This window comes from Liolophura sinensis, chromosome 8 (genome assembly GCF_032854445.1).
Source record: "Liolophura sinensis isolate JHLJ2023 chromosome 8, CUHK_Ljap_v2, whole genome shotgun sequence".
Taxonomy (NCBI): domain Eukaryota; kingdom Metazoa; phylum Mollusca; class Polyplacophora; order Chitonida; family Chitonidae; genus Liolophura; species Liolophura sinensis.
This window is the reverse complement of record NC_088302.1, coordinates 1889048-1911009: the sequence shown is the minus strand read 5'-3', so window position 1 is coordinate 1911009 and position 21962 is coordinate 1889048. Positions and strand designations below refer to the sequence as shown.

The window sequence follows — 21962 nt, the reverse complement described above, 5'->3', positions numbered from 1 at the left end:
GTATTCTCGCGTATTCTCGCGATATGTAAACTTATAAGAGGCGGGGCGGGATAAACAAGTATCAGTTTACACGAGAAAATGCGGTGTTGTGACATACTCTCGCTTCTTTTCATTTCTTTGTTGCTAACGAGCAGCCAGGCACAAGTAAGTAATTTTCACGTAACAGATTTGATTACGTTATTCCACAAAAGTCGTGCTGTAGAGATTGTAATGAAATGTTTTTAATTTATCTGATTTTATTTTGGATACTTTTCCATGGCATGCTGTACATGACTTCATTATCATCAAGCATTAACATACGATCACGTATTGGTTTCTGTCAATGTAATTTGTGTTGTTTCTTTACATTTCGAAAATAATTCATCGTCAGGTAATTCAGACATATGTCATGTGTATTGCAGCAGTAAATATAACTGCAATCCATTTCCAGGATTTGTAACAGTTTTCTGCTTACATCTCTGAAAGTTGTTATGCCTCAAGGGAGTTGTTTTCACAGATGACTTCTAATGTTATTATTTAATAAGAGAATTTTAGCATTTTTAATGTTACCATACTAATCAGGGTTTAAATTTATGGGTGTTGGATACATACCGAACTGTAGCCAATGCAGTGGAGAAAAGTTCATATTAAGAGAAGTGTATATGCAGCTTCCTATCCTCAGCACATGTGTAACAGGATGTTTTGTGTTGGGCATGTGTATGGTGATGTGTGTATGGGATAGAGCCTGTGAGAGACAGTGGTCTTAGCATGATCCACACACAGAGGTCATTGATCTAGGCCAGTCCTCCAAACACAAGTATCTCACACAAATCAGCTGTGAAGTAACAGGCTGTGTCACTCCCAGTGCTCTGGTGAGTCCACACTAATGTCAGAGTGGATGTAAGCAGAGACCATACTCTTCCTGCCCGAATATCCGGTACATGCACATAGGGCTACATTTTCTACACTGAGAAAATGAGAGGATGTTTGAGAAAAAAAAGGCATTTTTGGCACTGCATACTAAGTACATTCGCAACAAGAAAAAAAAAAATGGTGCCAAATTTTGAAGGTGTAATCGGTAGTTACTGTACTCTCCCATAGTCAGTTAAGTACTAAAATAAATGCCCTGCATTATATTGAATTTTATTATTTTGTCTTACAGGACTTTGGTTCCTTTATTTTTTCATTTTTTATCCTGTAATGTTTGAGCTTAATGTTGTGTATGATACAGCAATATTTTCTCCTTTGAGGCCAAAATCTAACAGACAATTTAGCTGTCATAACAAGCTAAGAGTTGACAATTGTTTTCACTTATTCTTCACAATGGCAGGCTGTGAATTTTACCATAATGGCAAAACTGTGAATTTTACCATAATGGCAAAACTGTGAATTTTACCAAGTGCCAAACTGTGAATTTTACCAAGTGGCAAACTGTGAATTTTACCAAGTGGCAAACTGTGAATTCTATCATTATATAACTTATCATACAAACAAAAGAGCTCACAACAGGTGAGGTGGTGTGTCAGTAGGAGAAGACAGTTCATGTGTCAGTTGGTGCAGACGGTATGTGAGTTGGTGTGTCAGCTGGTGAAGACAGTTGGAGCAGACAGTTGGTGAAGACAGTTGGTTTGTCAGCTGGTGAAGACATTTGGTTTTGTCATTTGGTGCAGACAGTTGGTTTGTCAGCTGGTGAAGACATTTGGTTTTGTCATTTGGTGCAGACAGTTGGTGTGTCAGTTGGAGAAGACAGTTAGTGTCAGTTGGTGCAGACAGTTGGTGCAGACAGTTGGTGTGTCATTTGGTGCAGGCAGCTGGTGTGTCAGCTGGTGCAGACAGTTGGTGTGTCATTTGGTGCAGGCAGTTGGTGTGTCAGCTGGTGCAGACAGTTGGTGTGTCAGCTGGTGCAGACAGTTCACAAGGGGGGAATAGTTAGGATCGTACTTCATATTTCACAGAGTAAAACACCTTAAAGAGATAAAAATATTTGTTGTGTCAGTTGGAGAAGACAGTTGGTGCAGACAGTTGGTGCAGTCATTTGGTGTGTCAGTTGGAGAAGACAGTTGGTGCAGACATTTGGTGTGACAGTTGGAGAAGACAGTTGGTGCAGACAGTTGGTGTGTCAGTTGGTGCAGGCATTTGGTGTGTCAATTGGAGAAGACAGTTGGTGTGTTAGTTGGAGAAGACAGTTGGTGTGTCAGTTGGTGCAGACTGTTGGTGTGTCAGTTTGTGTGTCAGTTGTTGCAGACAGACGGGGAAGACAGTTGGTGTAGACAGTTGGTGTGTCAGTTGGTACAGACAGTTAGTGTGTCCACTGGAGAAGACATTTGGTGAAGACAGTTGGTGTGTCAGTTGGTGCAAACAGCTGGTGTGTCAGTTGGAGAAGATAGTTGGTGTGTCAGTTGGAGAAGACAGTTGGTGCAGACATTTGGTGTGTCAGTTGGAGAAGGCAGTCTGTGCACAGTTGGTGCAGACAGTTGGTGTGTCAGTTGGAGAAGGCAGTCGGTGCACAGTTGGTGCAGACAGTTGGTGTGTCAGTTGGTGCAGACAGTTGGTGTGTCAGTTGGTGCAGACAATTCACAAGGACAGGATAGTTAAGATCGTTTTCCATATTTCACAGAGAAAACACCTTAAACAGATAAAAACTTATTTGCGTGTCAAATTGTGTGGAAAACTGAATGCAAAACGTGTTGTCTGAATGACAAGGACAAAATGGATAAAGGACAGCATACCTGGACATTTTTCAACCCTATAACTGGAGGTACTCCAATATGTATAGTCCCTACTCCAAATTACAAAAGTATATGTCTATACATGTATATATGAAAAGTGAGCAAAACATGAGTGAACATTTTTGGTATTAAACATTATTTTGTAGTAAGCGTGCTCAACAAAGGTAGCTTTTTGACTACATTTACATGTATTGCATATTTGTTCTTCTGCTTTTGATTGCAATTCCTTCATTCCTTATGGCTACACACAGGTAATCATAAATGTCCAACTCTGACAACAGGGCTTTACAAATACAGCTTTCTGGTCACCTTTTTAATAAGCTAATTTAGGCTAACATATTTTCAGATGTTTAGAAACTAGAAATAAATGCCTTATACACCCACAAATTTTAGTATCAAAATTACAGATATATTCGCATACAATCAGTACGCAGATGTGCACATATGGAATTTTGCTACAAACATGAGTATCAAGCAGTGTGGTGGCAGCAGTCAGCTTTACTGCCGTTTATCAGGCATCGTGGTGGCAGCAGTCAGCTTTACTGCCGTTTATCAGGTTGTGTGGTGGCAGCAGTCAGTTTTACTGCCGTTTATCAGGCATCGTGGTGGCAGCAGTCAGCTTTACTGCCGTTTATCAGGTTGTGTGGTGGCAGCAGTCAGCTTTACTGCCGTTTATCAGGTTGTGTGGTGGCAGCAGTCAGCTTTACTGCCGTTTATCAGGCATCGTGGTGGCAGCAGTCAGCTTTACTGCCGTTTATCAGACAGTGTGGTGGCAGCAGTCAGCTTTACTGCCGTTTATCAGGTTGTGTGGTGGCAGCAGTCAGCTTTACTGCCGTTTATCAGGTTGTGTGGTGGCAGCAGTCTGCTTTACTGCCGTTTATCAGGCATCGTGGTGGCAGCAGTAAGCTTTACAGCCGTTTATCAGACAGTGTGGTGGCAGCAGTCAGCTTTACTGCCGTTTATCAGGTTGTGTGGTGGCAGCAGTCAGCTTTACTGCCGTTTATCAGGTTGTGTGGTGGCAGCAGTCTGCTTTACTGCCGTTTATCAGGCATCGTGGTGGCAGCAGTAAGCTTTACAGCCGTTTATCAGACAGTGTGGTGGCAGCAGTCAGCTTTACTGCCGTTTTTCTAGCTTTAAGGGTGAAGTAAGACAAAGTTCTTTGGTTTTCGTACGGAAGCTCTGTCATTCTCATTCCTTCTAATGAAGGCTTAACTTGTAACGCGCGAGTTTCACCTTTGTACACTTAGTACAAAGCAGCAAAGAAAGCATTGTGCCCTAGGCTATTGACCATCATGGTTGACAACACAATCAAGCACAATATCATAACTCAAATGCTGACTACCTTGGGTCCTCTTCACTTCAATACAAGCATCATTTGATCTCATCGAAATGACAAAGCAGACAATCTTACAATGAAATTCCTGCGTGAGAAATTCAACTCAGGGGAGCTTACTCTGTGTGGCAAATGTCTAGTTATACTCTGTTCACTCCCTTCAGTATTTTTTAAGGGTATGCTGCAATTTGGGCATCTCTAAAAGGTATCAGAATCCTTGCATTTGGCCCTGAATTATGATGTAATATATATTAACAGGTTAATAGGGTATTCAGTTATGTACTTTTTCATCTTTACCAGCTAAATGGACTGTCCATTTCATTATGTTTAACTCCTATCATCTCTCCTATCGTGGAAATAGTGTGTCAAATTCAGTATTTCTCCCTTGTTCCCATCTCTATCATGTTAATAATGTGTCCAGTCAAGTACTTGTTCCTGTCTCGGTCATGTTAATAGTGTCCAATTCAGCTAATACTTGTTCTTATCTCTAGCATGTTAATGGGGTGTCCAGCTGAGTACTTGTTCTTGTCTCTATCATGTTAATAGGGTGTCCAGTTCAGTACTTGTTTCTGTGTCTGTCATGTTAATACAGTGTCCAATTCAGCTTATACTTGTTCTTATCTCTGTCATGTTAATAATTTGTCCAATTCAGTACTGGCCCATGTCTCTATCATGTTAATAGGGTGTCCAATTCAGCTAATTCTTGTTCTTATCTCTATCGTGTTAGTGGGGTGTCCATTTAAATACTTGTTCTTGTCTGTGTCATGTTAATAGGGTGTCCAATTAATCTTATACTTGTTCTTATCTCTATCGTGTTAATAGGGTGTCCAATTCAGTACTTGTTTCTGTCTCTGTCATGTTAATACAGTGTCCAATTCAGCTTATACTTGCTCATGTCTCTATCATGTTAATAGGTTGTCCAATTCAGTACTTGTTGCTCTCTCTATCATGTTGATAGGCTGTCCGATTCAGTACTTGTTCCTGTGTTGGTCATGTCATGTTTTTCCCATCAACCCACATTGTTAAAAACCTTTCTGACTTATTTAGCCCTGTCACCATACAATGTGAATAACATTGTCCTTGCTTACTGGCATGACACCACTCCAAGATCAGCTGACCTGTGATCAGCTATGTCAGTCAGTTGTGGCAGAGGTTGTGTTTGTGGTGTCAGACCTCTTGTCAATATTAAAGGGATACTGTTACTGCTAGGGGTGTTAAATATTGTCAGGCCTCAGCGGTCAGCACAGCTTGCCTCAGGCATGCCTGTGACCCATTCTCTTATTGTGAATGTGGAAGTCTTTGCTGTTCTACTCAGATTGTGCCTGACCAATGGGACAAGAGCAATTGACAGTCTCCACTCCCCCAGCCAAACACACACACACATACACACACACACACACACACAAATCTAACCCACACCCAACCACAATTGCCCTCCATTTTCACTGACAAATTCTGACATTATTTTAACAGTGTAACATATTTAATACAATTTAAAATTATTACTGATACTCAGACAGAACATCTTTTGACGTTTGGTGACATGCATATTTTGTCCATTGCATGTTAGAATATGTTTTGATTGAATATACACATGCACATTATCAATCTAGCAGGGAAAAAATGGGTGTCAAATAGAAAAAGGTGTTCAGTAAATATATTTATGTGATATTTTCAATCAGTATTGTAAGTTTGCTTGGGGTTGAAGAACACATTCAACATCGCTTTGTATTATATTGTTATTGGACAGCTGTATACTAGGACATGTCTTTTGCATTACCCAGGCACTGCAGTATGGCACCCTGCTGACAGTCAACATATACAGTGTACAAGAGAAGATTGTTCACTATGTATATGTATATGTGATATGAATTGGCTGGGAACACTGGACTGCAGGACTGAAGCCCTGAATCAGCCGTTGACTGTACAACTGTTGTGTTGTACCTATGTTCTACCTGTGTGTGGTCCCCCACATATTTTAGCCAGAGTGGACATGAAAATATAGGAACCAAGATATTAAGTAATTGATGTGTACATGTAATAGAAAGACATTTCTAACTGACAGAAAATAACCAGTTATTATACATATGGTGTATGATCAGTCTTTGCTTATAAATATCAATACATGGCACTGCACATTCATGTGCATCTTAAGTGGCTGGTTTTAAATATCCATGTATGTAATATATAGTTCTTCAGTCTTTTCAGGTGTAAACAGAGTGTTTATTTAAGTACATGGCTGGGAGGGGTCTATTTCTGGACTGACGGACAAAATGCCTGTATCCACATTTTTACTGGAGGCCATATACATAGTTGTCCAGCCAAGGCCATTGTTGTTATCTGTCCTCATAATCAAACTATTACAACTGCATAAAATTTGCCATTTCACATTCAGAGATATCTGAAATGGGTGAAGAATTTATAGAGTAGAGTCTAGAACTAAGCCCAAACTAGGTGATAAGTCAGCTATTTGTACATGTATGTGCCTCATGGCAATGATAAGGCAGTTAGCCAGCAGCAGTGCACATTAATAAGGGAGCTCGGGTCACCTAGATACAGAATAGGCTCAGCTAAATACTAGCTGTCATGGTTTGGGCTGACCAACATTGTTGACACTGGTAACCAAACTAAAAGACCAGCATTTTCTATGTGTATGTATAATTGGTGAAAGATCCCAAATTTTGCCTTAAACTGAACAATGCATTTTTAGACTCAAATAATAAAATATTACTTGTTGATTACTGAAGCTTATACAGTCAAACCTGCCATATGTGGCCAGTTTAGAGAAATGACAGGTGGACACATAAGACAAGTTGAGTAAAAGACCAAGTCAACATACAACTGAATGAGTTCCAAATAATGTACACACATATGTATTTATTTCATACATAAAAGTCTTAAAGCACAAAGGCTGACACACAGTAATATAACAAGTGGTATAAAAGGTAAAAAAAAACACACGCACACACTTGGGTAAATATAAACAGCACATTTGTACATAACGGAAGCAATCATAAACAGGCCTGTATATGCACAGGATGTGGCAAGAATTAAAACAATCAAGAAATCAATTAAATCAATGAAAAAAAGTCACTTATTTTGGTCTGTGTTGGTCTTGACAAAATAGCAATTGAATTTGTCCTCTAATCCCATTACAAGGTTCAGCATATCCATTTGTCCTTGCTGTACAGAGAACATGATGATGTAGCTGGGTTTAAATCAGCACAGAAAAGAAGCTGTTATAATATACGCCATGTATTTATTTGTTTACTGGGAGACGAGTACAGAATTACACCATACAGTGAAGAGTGAATCCATCCAGCTGATAATACACGGGGCAAATTTATAAGACAACTAAAGCTACCGATTTCGTCGACCTTTTCCCAAATGAAAGAGCAACTTTCAGTGCAATTTATGCACATGTATAATTATATTTTGGAGACAAGCCGAAACTGCATTGGGTTGGATCAACCATTTTCTGGGAGTCACAAAAAGAGTAATTTATTATAATCTACACAGAATAATGCCTTCAGAATATGCTTGAATAAACACCTTGCAAACATGTGAAAAGGTTGAAGAAGTACCGGTACTGTAAATCTTTCTGCAGTACATGCATGCAAATCTAATATGAGCATAATTAAACTGATGTACATCCAGTATAGCTGGAAGTGCTTCAGTTCAGCTCTAGAGGTGCAAGGTTTACTGTCTAAAATACACGTATTTATTTCGTCAGTACACCTACTAACAAAGCTTGTCCATATGTTGACTGGGTGTGGGGGCTGAGGAACAACGGGATGGTGTGATAACGGACACAGCTGGCTTGTAAATACGCTGATATGTGAGATGAAACCTGCCTGAGTCTGATACCATGTGGTACACTACAAAGAAGTACTGTACAGGTAGTACATACTGGTCAGGATGGCAAGAACTATACAACAACAGCCTGGACAATCAGGTGACAGAAGCGGTCATTCCCTGGGAATTTCCCGGCCACCCCAACATCATGACGTGTTCAGGCCCACAGCTACCTGATGTCTACTGCAGTGTGATATTGTCTGTCAGCCTGTGCTCTAGATAATACTAGATTGCATATCATGTAAAAAGCTCATACATAAACACACCCTCAGTACATTTACATATTCAGCTGATCACAGCCTGAATGTAATATGGCTGGGAACCATTTCAGTGACCTGATTGTTATAGACCTGAAGGCTTGACCTGGGATCAGACATGGATTGGGTCATACGAAAGACTTTAAAAATGACCAGTACTTGCTGCTGCCTCGTGTGGCATTCAGCACTGAGAGGTTAGAGCAAGGAAACCTGACTGGTTGGCGGGGTGTCATGTCTGGTGTCTTGGGCATGATACTTCAGCGGGAACCGGCACACATCACACACATCTAATGACTCCTTCTCGTTAAACTCCAAGGATACATATAATATGGCTGGGTTCTGACTTCATTCTTAGCATTGCATGCCCCAACCGCAAGCCAATGAGGTCGTTTGCTGTAATCCAGCTAGTACAGCAGTAGTTGAGAATTTGTAATTGTTTGGATGATAATCAGGAGCTGTTTTTTGGGGGGTTTTTTCACCGACCGTCTGAATGGCGGTGGTTTTCTCCAGACACCATTCATCGATGAAGTTTACTGCACCTAACGAAATAAAAAAAATAAAGAAGGAATTGTGAGTGTTTGTTGTGTGGATGACTGTAGGTGCCTTCTGTCATCATGAAGTGGTTGGGGCAGATCTGTGTGGACATAATTGTGAGTGTTTGTTGCGTTGATGACTATAGGTGCCTGCTGTCATCATGGAGCGGTTTTGGCAGATCTGTGTGTCATAATTGTGAGTGTTTGTTGTGTTGATGACTGTAGGTGCCTGCTGCCATCATGAAGTGGTTGGGGCAGATCTGTGTGGCATAATTGTGAGTGTTTGTTGTGTTGATGACTATAGGTGCCTGCTGTCATCATGAAGTGGTTAGGGCAGATCTGTGTGGACATAATTGTGAGTGTTTTGTTGTGTTGATGACTATAGGTGCCTGCTGTCATCATGAAGTGGTTGAGGCAGATCTGTGTGGACATAATTGTGAGTGTTTGTTGTGTTGATGACTATAGGTGCCTGCTGTCATCATGAAGTGGTTAGGGCAGATCTGTGTGGACATAATTGTGAGTGTTTGTTGTGTTTGATGACTATAGGTGCCTGCTGTCATCATGAAGTGGTTGAGGCAGATCTGTGTGGACATAATTGTGAATGATTGTTGTGTGGATGACTGTAGGTGCCTGCTGTCATCATGAAGTGGGTTAGGGCAGATCTGGTGTGGACATAATTGTGAGTGTTTGTTGTGTTGATGACTATAGGTGCCTGCTGTCATCATGAAGCGGTTGGGGCAGATCTGTGTGGCATAATTGTGAGTGTTTGTTGTGTTGATGACTTCAGGTGCCCTGCTGTCATCATGAAGCGGTTGGGGCAGATCTGTGTGGCATAATTGTGAGTGTTTGTTGTGTTGATGACTTCAGGTGCCTGCTGTCATCATGAAGCGGTTGGGGCAGATCTGTGTGGCATAATTGTGAGTGTTTGTTGTGTTCATGACTATAGGTGCCTGCTGCCATCATGAAGCAGTTGGGGCAGGTTCTGTGTGGACATAATTGTGAATGATTGTTGTGTTGATGACTGTAGGTGCCTGCTGTCATGAAGCGGTTGTGGCAGATCTACATGTATGTGGACACAATTGTGAGTGTCTGTTGGGTTGATGACTATAGGTGCCTGCTGCCATCATGAAGCGGCTTTGGCAGATCTGTGTGGTCATAATTGTGAGTGTTTGTTGTGTTGATGACTGTATGTCCCTGCTGTCATCATGAAGTGGTTAGGGCAGATCTGTGTGGACATAATTGTGAGTGTTTGTTGTGTTGATGGACTATAGGTGCCTGCTGTCATCATGAAGTGGTTGAGGCAGATCTGTGTGGACATAATTGTGAGTGTTTGTTGTGTTGATGACTATAGGTGCCTGCTGTCATCATGAAGTGGTTAGGGCAGATCTGTGTGGACATAATTGTGAGTGTTTGTTGTGTTGATGACTATAGGTGCCTGCTGTCATCATGAAGTGGTTGAGGCAGATCTGTGTGGACATAATTGTGAGTGTTTGTTGTGTTGATGACTATAGGTGCCTGCTGTCATCATGAAGTGGTTGAGGCAGATCTGTGTGGACATAATTGTGAATGATTGTTGTGTGGATGACTGTAGGTGCCTGCTGCCCTCATGAAGTGGTTTTGGCAGATCTGTGTGGACATAATTGTGAGTGTTTGTTGTGTGGATGACTGTAGGTGCCTGCTGTCATCATGAAGTGGTTAGGGCAGATCTGTGTGGACATAATTGTGAGTGTTTGTTGTGTTGATGACTGTAGGTGCCTGCTGTCATCATGAAGTGGTTAGGGCAGATCTGTGTGGACATAATTGTGAGTGTTTGTTGTGTTGATGACTGTAGGTGCCTGCTGCCATCATGAAGTGGTTGGGGCAGATCTGTGTGGACATAATTGTGAGTGTTTGTTGTGTTGATGACTATAGGTGCCTGCTGTCATCATGAAGTGGTTAGGGCAGATCTGTGTGGACATAATTGTGAGTGTTTGTTGTGTTGATGACTGTAGGTGCCTGCTGCCATCATGAAGTGGTTGGGGCAGATCTGTGTGGACATAATTGTGAGTGTTTGTTGTGTTGATGACTATAGGTGCCTGCTGTCATCATGAAGCGGTTGGGGCAGATCTGTGTGGCATAATTGTGAGTGTTTGTTGTGTTGATGACTTCAGGTGCCTGCTGTCATCATGAAGCGGTTGGGGCAGATCTGTGTGGCATAATTGTGAGTGTTTGTTGTGTTGATGACTTCAGGTGCCTGCTGTCATCATGAAGCGGTTGGGGCAGATCTGTGTGGCATAATTGTGAGTGTTTGTTGTGTTCATGACTATAGGTGCCTGCTGCCATCATGAAGCAGTTGGGGCAGGTTCTGTGTGGACATAATTGTGAATGATTGTTGTGTTGATGACTGTAGGTGCCTGCTGTCATGAAGCGGTTGTGGCAGATCTACATGTATGTGGACACAATTGTGAGTGTCTGTTGGGTTGATGACTATAGGTGCCTGCTGCCATCATGAAGCGGCTTTGGCAGATCTGTGTGGTCATAATTGTGAGTGTTTGTTGTGTTGATGACTGTATGTCCCTGCTGCCATCATGAAGCGGTTTTGGCAGATCTGTGTGGACATAATTGTGAGTGTTTGTTGTGTTGATGACTATAGGTGCCTGCTGTCATCATGAAGTGGTTAGGGCAGATCTGTGTGGACATAATTGTGAGTGATTGTTGTGTTGATGACTATAGGTGCCTGCTGCCATCATGAAGCGGTTGGGGCAGATCTGTGTGGACATAATTGTGAGTGATTGTTGTGTTGATGACTGTATGTCCCTGCTGCCATCATGAAGCGGTTTTGGCAGATCTGTGTGGACATAATTGTGAGTGTTTGTTGTGTTGATGACTATAGGTGCCTGCTGTCATCATGAAGTGGTTAGGGCAGATCTGTGTGGACATAATTGTGAGTGTTTGTTGTGTTGATGACTATAGGTGCCTGCTGTCATCATGAAGTGGTTGAGGCAGATCTGTGTGGACATAATTGTGAGTGTTTGTTGTGTTGATGACTATAGGTGCCTGCTGTCATCATGAAGTGGTTGAGGCAGATCTGTGTGGACATAATTGTGAGTGTTTGTTGTGTTGATGACTATAGGTGCCTGCTGTCATCATGAAGTGGTTGAGGCAGATCTGTGTGGACATAATTGTGAGTGTTTGTTGTGTGGATGACTGTAGGTGCCTGCTGCCATCATGAAGCCGTTTTGGCAGATCTGTGTGGACATAATTGTGAGTGTTTGTTGTGTTGATGACTGTAGGTGCCTGCTGCCATCATGAAGCCGTTTTGGCAGATCTGTGTGGACATAATTGTGAGTGTTTGTTGTGTTGATGACTGTAGGTGCCTGCTGCCCTCATGAAGCGGTTGAGGCAGATCAATTTGGAGGAGTTTATAGATGAATTCCTGAGAATGCCACAAACAGACCCTCTGGGTAAATATCTCACTAAAAGTAACCAAACTGTGATAATTGTTTTATTTATTTGATTGGTGTTTTATGCCATACTCAAGAATATTTCACTTATACGACAGCGGCCAGCATTATGGTGGGAGAAAACCCACGACCATCTGCAGGGAGCTGCAGACCTTCCCACTTATGGCCGAAGAGGAAGCCAACACAAGTTGGACTTGAACTCACAACGACCGCAAGTATGAGAAGATAATTTGAGCTTAAATTCATCTTTGTGCCTACAAATATTATGTTTTATTACTTTCTTACACTTTTAATATCAATATAGCAAAATGAGGAGTGAAAATTTCTCCTCTTCAACTTTAAAGTTTTTGAAATTTCAGTGTGTATCACATAAATTGCTGTTCAGTTTCTTCATTGAGTTTCTACCATAGTATATTCATTTGTTATAGTTTTATGATATTTTCTTTCTTTATAAATGATCAAGGAAGATTTGTTGAAGCTGTGTTTGTATCCTTCGTAACATGTGTTCTCCTCAGCCAACAATGGATCAAGCTGTGGTGTGGGGGAGCAGGGACAGGAATGCAGCAGCTCAGGTGAGTCTCATTACCTATAATCACACCTGACAGTTTGCCCCAAGTTGGCATTGCCGATACCTCCAGCTTGTAGGCCTACTTGGAAGTACTGACATACATTGTATATACCATGGTTGCACAGTCCAAGTGAACAATATTAAACTGCCTGTCTGCATGTACAAGCATCACAGTTGTCAATGGTGACAGCTGATTGATGTAATGCTTATTAAGTTAAAGCAGTAAGGAAGCATTTTGAGCATTATGAGACAAAGCTGAATGTATGTGTGGACATAGTTACATGTGCAAGCATGTTTTGATCCATCCTGTCAGTGGATGCAGAACTTGCCATGTGCTGTGCTATTTGCATTGTGTACTAATTGCCAACTGAGCTAGGCCTCATGCTTCCCATTTGTTCTTTTGGCCAAAAAACATGTATGCTTGATTTCATACATGTACCTGTATCCTTTTGTGTGTCAAGCCTTAGATCTAGTACTGACTAAGTACATGTGCCTGTGTCCTTTTGGGTGGATCTACGTTTCAAGCCTTAGATCTGGGACTGACTAAGCACATGTACCTGTATCCTTTTGTGTGTCAAGCCTTAGATCTAGGGCTGACTAAGTACATGTGCCTGTGTCCTTTTGGGTGGATCTACGTTTCAAGCCTTAGATCTGGGACTGACTAAGTACATCTGCCTGTGTCCTTTTGGATGTCAAGCCTTAGATCTAGGACTGACTAGGTACGTGTATTTGTGTCCTTTTGTGTGTCAAGGTTTAGATCTCGGACTGACTAGGTATGTGTACTTGTGTCCTTTTGTGTGTTTAGATCTCGGACTGACTAGGTACATGTGCCCGTGTCCTTTTGGGTGGATCTAAGTGCCAAGCCTTAGATCTGGGACTGATTAGGTACATGTGCCTGTGTCCTTTTGGGCGGATCTAAGTGCCAAGCCTTAGATCTGGGACTGACTAAGTACATCTGCCTGTGTCCTTTTGGATGTCAAGCCTTAGATCTAGGACTGACTAGGTACGTGTATTTGTGTCCTTTTGTGTGTCAAGGTTTAGATCTCGGACTGACTAGGTATGTGTACTTGTGTCCTTTTGTGTGTTTAGATCTCGGACTGACTAGGTACATGTGCCCGTGTCCTTTTGGGTGGATCTAAGTGCCAAGCCTTAGATCTGGGACTGATTAGGTACATGTGCCTGTGTCCTTTTGGGCGGATCTAAGTGCCAAGCCTTAGATCTGGGACTGACTAGGTACATGTGCCTGTGCCCTTTTGGGTGTCAAGGTTTAGATCTCGGACTGACTAAGTACATGTGCCTGTGTCCTTTTTGGTGGATCTAAGTGTCAAGCCTTAGATCTGGGACTGACTAAGTACCTGTGCCTGTGCCCTTTTGGGTGTCAAGGTTTAGATCTCGGACTGACTAAGTACATGTGCCTGTGTCCTTTTTGGTGGATCTAAGTGTCAAGCCTTAGATCTGGGACTGACTAAGTATGTGTACTTGTGTCCTTTTGTGTGTTTAGATCTCGGACTGGCTAGGTACATGTGCCTGTGTCCTTTTGGGTGGATCTAAGTGCCAAGCCTTAGATCTCGGACTGACTAAGTACCTGTGCCTGTGTCCTTTTTGGTGGATCTAAGTGTCAAGCCTTAGATCTAGGACTGACTAAGTATGTGTACTTGTGTCCTTTTGTGTGTTTAGATCTGGGACTGACTAGGTACATGTGCCTGTGTCCTTTTTGGTGGATCTAAGTGTCAAGCCTTAGATCTGGGACTGATTAGGTACATGTGCCAGTGTCCTTTTGGGCGGATCTAAGTGTCAAGCCTTAGATCTGGGACTGACTAAGTACCTGCACCTTTGTCCTTTTGGGTGGATCTAAGTGCCAAGCCTTAGATCTGGGACTGATTAGGTACATGTGCCTGTGTCCTTTTGGGTGGATCTAAGTGCCAAGCCTTAGATCTGGGACTGACTAGGTACATGTGCCTGTGTCCTTTTGGGTGGATCTAAGTGTCAAGGCTTAGATCTGGGACTGACTGGGTATGTGTACCAACACTTTCCCAAATTAATTTTCTTTGTACGTATTACATAAAATGTTGGTGGAAAATATTATTATATGATAATCCTGAAATGTAATTCTTTCTGATAACATTAACTTGGCAATTGAGCGGATATGTGGAGATGACAGTTGAACACAATTTTTTTGCATTTTCACACTTTAGTTAAAATTTCATATTTTTGATTCATTAGTGATTGGAATCAATGGTCCAGTTGATGGCTGGTTGAGGTCGTAGAAGTGAAATATCCTTGAGTATGGCGTTAAACACCAATCAAATAAATAAATAAATAAATAATAGATACAAGATCAGTCTTCAGGAGGGACAGTTTTGGCCTCATAACCTATAGCATGTAGATTCCATTGGATACTCAATTCTGTCCAAGGTTGCATCTTTATAACACAGAGAAAGACAGACAATATAATTCAGTAAAACAACTGAAAAGCTATGCTCATATGTTATTGGAGCGGTTCATGGTCAAGTGATTTAGGCATATGCCTTTCATTTGCTGGGACACTCCAAGTGTGCGTTGGATAGGGAATTTGTAGATCGTTGGCGAGTTCCTTACAGACGACTTGTCTTCCAGAACTTCTTTCCCACTACATGTATGGTATGCATGTCTGTGTGTCACATTGGAAGTCTGTTAGAAACTTGTCAGAAGTCGGTGGTTTACCCTGGGTAGGCATGTCATAGACATACATGTATGGTATGCATGTCTGTGTGTCACATTGGAAGTCTGTTAGTAACTTGTCAGAGGTCGGTGGTTTACCCTGGGTAGGCGTGTCATAGACATACATGTATGGTATGCATGTCTGTGTGTCACATTGGAAGTCTGTCAGTAACTTGTCAGAAGTGGGTGGTTTACCCTGGGTAGGCGTGTCATAGACATACATGTATGGTATGCATGTCTGTGTATCACATTGGAAGTCTGTCAGTAACTTGTCAGAAGTCGGTGGTTTACCCTGGGTAGGCCTGTCATAGACATACATGTATGGTATGCATGTCTGTGTGTCACATTGGAAGTCTGTCAGTAACTTGTCAGAAGTCGGTGGTTTACCCTGGGTAGGCGTGTCATAGACATACATGTATGGTATGCATGTCTGTGTGTCACATTGGAAGTCTGTCAGTAACTTGTCAGAAGTCAATGGTTTACCCTGGGTAGGCCTGTCATAGACATACATGTATGGTTTGCATGTCTGTGTGTCACATTGGAAGTCTGTCAGTAACTTGTCAGAAGTCGGTGGTTTACCCTGGGTAGGCGTGTCATAGACATACATGTATGGTATGCATGTCTGTGTGTCACATTGGAAATCTGTCAGTAACTTGTCAAAAGTTGATGGTTTAAGTTACATCATTTTGCTTTATTCTGATTAATTCATCCATTTAGAAAACAATAGTTACTTAATATTGGAGATACTTAATAAGAGCTGTTTGTGAAAGTGTCAGTTTCAGGCCTCTGTAGTTTATTAACCTCTGTCAGTTATACATACATAATATTTTTTTCCCATTTCTATCTGATCAGGACTCTGTTGGCATATATTACTTGTCCTGTAAATTTCTCCTTGAATATGTTTACATGCTTGGATTGTGACCATTTCACATAGATGTGTGATGATGTTTATCTGTAGCGCATGTTGGTACTCCTGTTCATATCTGCACCATATCACTGTTTCTGTTGATGATATCTTGTTACTCAACGTCATGAAAACAAATTTCAAAAGTTAATAAATAAATACAAGACAAGTGACTGATCTAGTCTAGCAAAACATTTTCGGCAGTGCGTTCAGAACGCTTATTATTGACATGTAATACCCATGACTGGACCCATATGGAGGGTTACAGGCTGTGTTTAAAGGTGTCTCCGTCATGTGCAGAGGTGAAGGACATTGTTATAGATTCAGATTCAACCTGGGGTTAACTAAGATGGGGTTAAACCCTTCAGCTGGGTAACCATGTACATGAATACTATGGTACCAACATCTTGTCAGAGGAATGACTTGAATTGCTTCTTCTCTGAGAGCTCTGCAGTTAGGGATAATGAGACATCATGGTCAGGTGTCATGCCAGGTGTAAGGCCATGTGCCATGTTTAGCTAGGTGTAACATTTGATGTCTTGCCCGGTATATTCTGCATTGCATTCGTGAAACAACTGTTAAAAACAAATGTGGTCCCATAGACCTCAGAATGCAAGCTTACATGTGATCATATAGCTTAGCAGGAAATAATAGGAGTGGTTATCTAGATTTTCGATTTGATTATTGTTTAACCTCATGCTCGTAGACGTTAAAATTTAGTGTGACATAGCTCATGGCCCTATGAGTATACATTCAACTAACCCACTAAATCCCACTAACCAGTCCTCTTTCAAGTTCATGTCACTAACATGTGTTGCATGTGTGTTTATGCACAGCCTTGTTCTGCATGTAAGAGGACGTGACCTCTGACGCCCAGCATCAACTGGATTCATGTGAAAAGACACAGGTAACCTTCTGTTGTACACACAAGCTAATGATGAACCAAACAGTATCTGTTTTGTGACGTTGTGTTAAATAGCATGCATAACCATCCTGTAAGCCTGGCGGCAGGTGACCTTACCATGTAAGGTTGCCATAATGTCAGCCTTTCTTGTTCTGTTTTGAGGAAACGTCATTGTCCCATACACTGAAGACACTGTATACACACATCATACATAGTTTATGTAAAGAAGAATGTGGTTTCTTCAACGTCATATAAAAAGTAGCCTACAGTAGAGTTTTTACAAAATTATTGCTTTTAAAAATAAAAACGATTTGATTTCTACTTGCCATGCACATTTAAATAGAAAGTCACTTTCTTTCTATCAGGTCGTATTCCTCCCAACACCAGATGTAAGTATGCGCTTTCTGTTTTACAAATGATCCATGGTTTATATGCATCTAATTTGTGGCTTAGTCACATCCTTATTAGGATGAATACTCTGAGTTATATTACATTCTGTTTTATCTGAGTTATACAATGATTTATTTATTTATTTGATTGGTGTTTTATGTGTTTTATACTCAAAAATGTTTCACTTATACGACAACGGACAGCATTATGGTAGGAGAAATCCGGGCAAAGCCCAAGGGAAACCCACAACCATCCACAGGTTGCTGGCAGACCTTCCCACATATGGGGGGAGAGGCAGCCAGCATAAGCTGAACTTGACGACAAAACCACACGTTTTTTTTAGGGATCACTGTAAATCTTGTTCTTTGAGATACCAACAGACTTGCAAGCAGTCTAATTGTTTGAATTTGTTTATCAGTGTCAGTGTTTTAGAATTAGTGTAATTGTCTTGGTCTAGACTGGTGAGAAAATTCCATCTAACCAGTGGGCCTGTGTTCATGTCCACAATTTTGGAGAATGCTGAATTTTGCTTGGGTGCTGTTTCAGCGATGATAATGTCGCGTGTGGTGCAGCCAGACCTGTGCTCCCCTCACCTGGTGACTGTGGATGTACCTCAACATCCTGACCCTAATGTGGTGCACTACCCCACCTGTATCCTCATGGAGCGCTGCACAGGGTGCGGTGGCACAGAGCACGAGATATGCGCTCCTGTAGAGGTGACATTTGTTCCTAAAGTGGTAAGTCAGGATCTTAATTCAACAGTATCATTGATTTCGTGATTAGAGGGAGAGTGATAACAAGCAGTTAGCAATGAGGAAGCGATACTGAATTGTGAAGTGTTGGCTGATTGATGAACCCAATTATCAACCGTGTTTGGTGTCTGGATTGTGAACCATGTTCAGTGTCTGAATTGTCAACCATGTTTAGTGTCTAAATTGTCAACCATGTTTGGTGTCTAAATTGTCGACTGGATTGTCAAGCATGATTAGTGTCTGGATTGTCAACCATGTTTAGTGTCTGGATTGTCAACCATGTTTAGTGTCTGAATTGTCAACCATGATTAGTGTCTGGATTGTCAACCATGTTTAGTGCCTGGATTGTCAACCATGTTTAGTGTCTAAATTGTCAACCATGTTTAGTGTCTGGATTGTCAACCATGTTTAGTGTCTGGATTGTCTCCATGATTAGTGCCTGGATTGTGAACCATGTTTAGTGTCTGAATTGTCAACCATGATTAGTGTCTGGATTGTCAACCATGTTTAGTGCCTGGATTGTCAACCATGATTAGTGTCTGGATTGTCAACCATGTTTAGTGTCTGAATTGTCAACCATGATTAGTGTCTGGATTGTCAACCATGTTTAGTGCCTGGATTGTCAACCATGTTTAGTGTCTGAATTGTCAACCATGTTTAGTGTCTAAATTGTCAACCATGTTTAGTGTCTGGATTGTCAACCATGTTTAGTGCCTGGATTGTCAACCATGATTAGTGTCTGGATTGTCAACCATGTTTAGTGTCTGAATTGTCAACCATGATTAGTGTCTGGATTGTCAACCATGTTTAGTGCCTGGATTGTCAACCATGATTAGTGCCTGGATTGTCAACCATGTTTAGTGCCTGGATTGTCAACCATGTTAAGTGCCTGGATTGTCAACCATGATTAGTGTCTGGATTGTCAACCATGTTTGATTCAGAACTAAATAAGGAGACGATTTGTGCTTTGATGAAAGTCTTGGTGGAGGTCAGAAAAAATATGTCTGTCTACACATTTGCAACCACTTGTGAAATCTTGCATTCCATGATACACATGCCAGCCTTGACTCGGACCTTGTTGTCTTGCAGATTCTTTCCCCCAGCCTTAATCTGGATGGCCCCATGGACTTTGACGGCTCCAAGATGAAGACTATTTATATTGAGAAGCACCTGAGGTGTGAAATAAGATGCCGCGTTCAGCCTGAGGACTGCAATTACAGTATCCACCTCAGATATGACGATGAAATATGCCGTTGTGTCTGTAAGAATGCCCATGAGGAATCTAGTTGTCGCCTTCCCAGGCGCTGGGATGAGGAAACATGTCAGTGTCTCTGCCCCACTATCACAAATTGTGACTCCAGGAATTCTGCCTTCAACACTGACACATGCAGGTAAAAACCTTTGGAATTTTTGTCCTAGTTATGCTAAAGTTCTCTTCATTAATCGTACCTTCCAAACACATCTCAAAACACTACTCTTACATCCTGCAATAGAACTTTCACTGGCAAAATGAGTACTTCAGTCACGGTTGAAATTTTCTGGCAAATACAGAATATGATCGCAATCAGCTCATGCTACCTGTCTGATAGTACAGCTAGTGGAAAACATGGTACCCTGGTCACAGCTAATCCACTGAAACAATAGCTTAGCATGCTTCTTCATTAGATAGAGCTTTAAGATTTATGTATTTATTTGATTCGCATTTTACGTCAAGAATATTTCACTTAAACGGCTGCATCCAGCATTATGGTGGGAGGAAACCGGGCAAAGCCCAGAGGAAACCCACAATCATCCTCAAGTTCTTGGAAAACCTTCCCACGTACAGCCGGAGAGGAAGCCAGCACTTGAACTCACAGGGAGAGCATTGGTGAAAGGCTCCTGAGTCGTTGCGCGGTGTTGGTGTGTTAACGATTGATCATTAAGACAGAACAAACAAACTGTTTAGTGGAAATCAACAAGATCAAAAGTAAACGAAAAAGGGAAAAAGAAAATCTGTGATGTAATGAAGTTGGTATGATAAGTTTTAAGATAAAATAAATTAAAGGCTCTGGGACAATGCGTTTGCACATGTTGTACAATTCTTACACCGCAACAGAAAGTCTGCATTTAAGTAAGAGCTTAGCATACAGTACCATTTACAAGTTGAGGGCACTTAATATGGAGGAAAAACAACCTTGCAACTGATTTAAATTATGGGTATAGTCATACATGTATGAAGAGGGTGATAAAGGAACAATAACAACAACAGGTTTGACTGGCCGTGACACCTTGTTGGTGTTGGTTCCATAAGCCTAGCTTTAGGTCAAGTGCAGTGAAGTGGAATTCATGCACCACACATAATCACAGGCTCTCTTGTTAAAACATCAGAGGTTAAAGAATAGAATATGGTTGTACAAGGTACGCACTGACAGTGGCAGCTAAACCCATCCAACCAGGCAGACTGCCCCCTTGTTCAGGACGGGATTATCAAAGGATATAAAACAAAACAAATACATGTACATACATGTTTATCTGCCACCTTAACTCCTTAGATTGTATGACACATGTTTAGACCTTCAGTTAACATGGATTTAGATACCAGTTTTCAGGGTGTGCAGAAATAACTAAAAAACAAAGTTCATCAATGTAATTTGAAAAAGCTTTTAAACAAGTTCTTTAGTTTTGACCTGGTTGTGACATTGCAAACAAGTCAGAGTGTACCTACAAACTATCCTACAACAACATCCTAGACATGCAGCCCATACATGTACATATATTAATGCCACTAATGTATTTCATATACAAGTAAGGTATGTAAAAATTCATTGTCAGAAGCGTGTAAAGGCCTTAAACTGATACTTCTGATTAATCAGATGTACCAATAAAACTCTCAAGTGACACTATAAGGTGGACATATGAATCAGAATCAAGCAAAATAAGCCCCATGGAAAATGCTAACTTAAGGTGAAATACAAGTTATGCATAGTGACTTAAGTTGTGTGTAACGAGGATTGTTTTACTCTGCAGATGTGAACGTCGCTCCCTGAGCTCTGCATCCAGCCTGGGTCTGCATTCCTCCGCTGATGACCTAACCAGTGAGACAAACACAGACATGGCCGAATTGGACATGTCCACGGTAAACAGGCTGAGAGCGATGGTGGACGGGGAGAACATTGACCCTGTGTCCACAACAGAGGAGGTGACCACTACAGAGGTGCCCCCCAGTACAGAGCCAGCCACCACCACCCCAGTCCCTACCACTGCACAGCCCTGCGCCCACAAGCAGTGTAGCCAGTACTGGGAACCTGCACTGCTCAGTAATGGAGCCTGTGGCTGCAGGCCAACTTTTGACATTTTCTCTGGCTTTCCAATCAGAAAGAGAAAATAAGAATATTACCACTTCTTTCTCTCTTAAGGAAGACTTCCAAACTTTTTCCAAGATGTATTACTAGTATGTATTTGCAGTGTAAATTGTCCGTATTCCCTGGTGTAGTATTGTTGAACAATGTTGTATGAAACAGTTCTGACAATTACATATATATATATATTTTATTTTGATCACTTCGTTAATTGTTTGTCTACCTGATATTTCAACACTGACATTAGGAACGTTAGTCATATTACAGATAGTGATAC

At 41.4% G+C, this 21962-nt stretch overlaps 1 protein-coding gene across 2 annotated transcripts; it reads left to right on the top strand.

The window, feature by feature from the left end:
* The first annotated feature begins 30 nt into the window (after window positions 1–30).
* Window positions 31–21878, top strand: LOC135472823 (balbiani ring protein 3-like). 2 transcript variants are annotated; one of them, XM_064752511.1, is made up of 7 exons: window positions 31–144; window positions 12039–12129; window positions 12645–12701; window positions 17571–17594; window positions 18142–18332; window positions 19437–19738; window positions 21354–21878. In XM_064752511.1, the coding sequence occupies exons 1-7, from the start codon at window positions 79–81 to the stop codon at window positions 21712–21714; spliced, it is 1092 nt and encodes a 363-aa protein (XP_064608581.1). In that variant the 5' UTR covers window positions 31–78; the 3' UTR covers window positions 21715–21878. The 2 variants fall into 2 exon arrangements, with proteins under 2 accessions (XP_064608581.1, XP_064608580.1); XM_064752510.1 differs by lacking the exon at window positions 31–144 and adding an exon at window positions 7847–7996.
* The last annotated feature ends 84 nt before the right edge of the window (window positions 21879–21962 follow it).

Coding starts and splice junctions, on each gene's coding strand:
- LOC135472823 (XM_064752510.1), top strand. CDS start 7,910: ATGTGGTACACTACAAAGAAGTACTGTACAGGTAGTACATACTGGTCA. Junction 7,997..12,038: donor ACAACAGCCTGGACAATCAG/GTGACAGAAGCG, acceptor TGATGACTGTAG/GTGCCTGCTGCCCTCATGAA. Junction 19,739..21,353: donor TTCAACACTGACACATGCAG/GTAAAAACCTTT, acceptor TTTACTCTGCAG/ATGTGAACGTCGCTCCCTGA.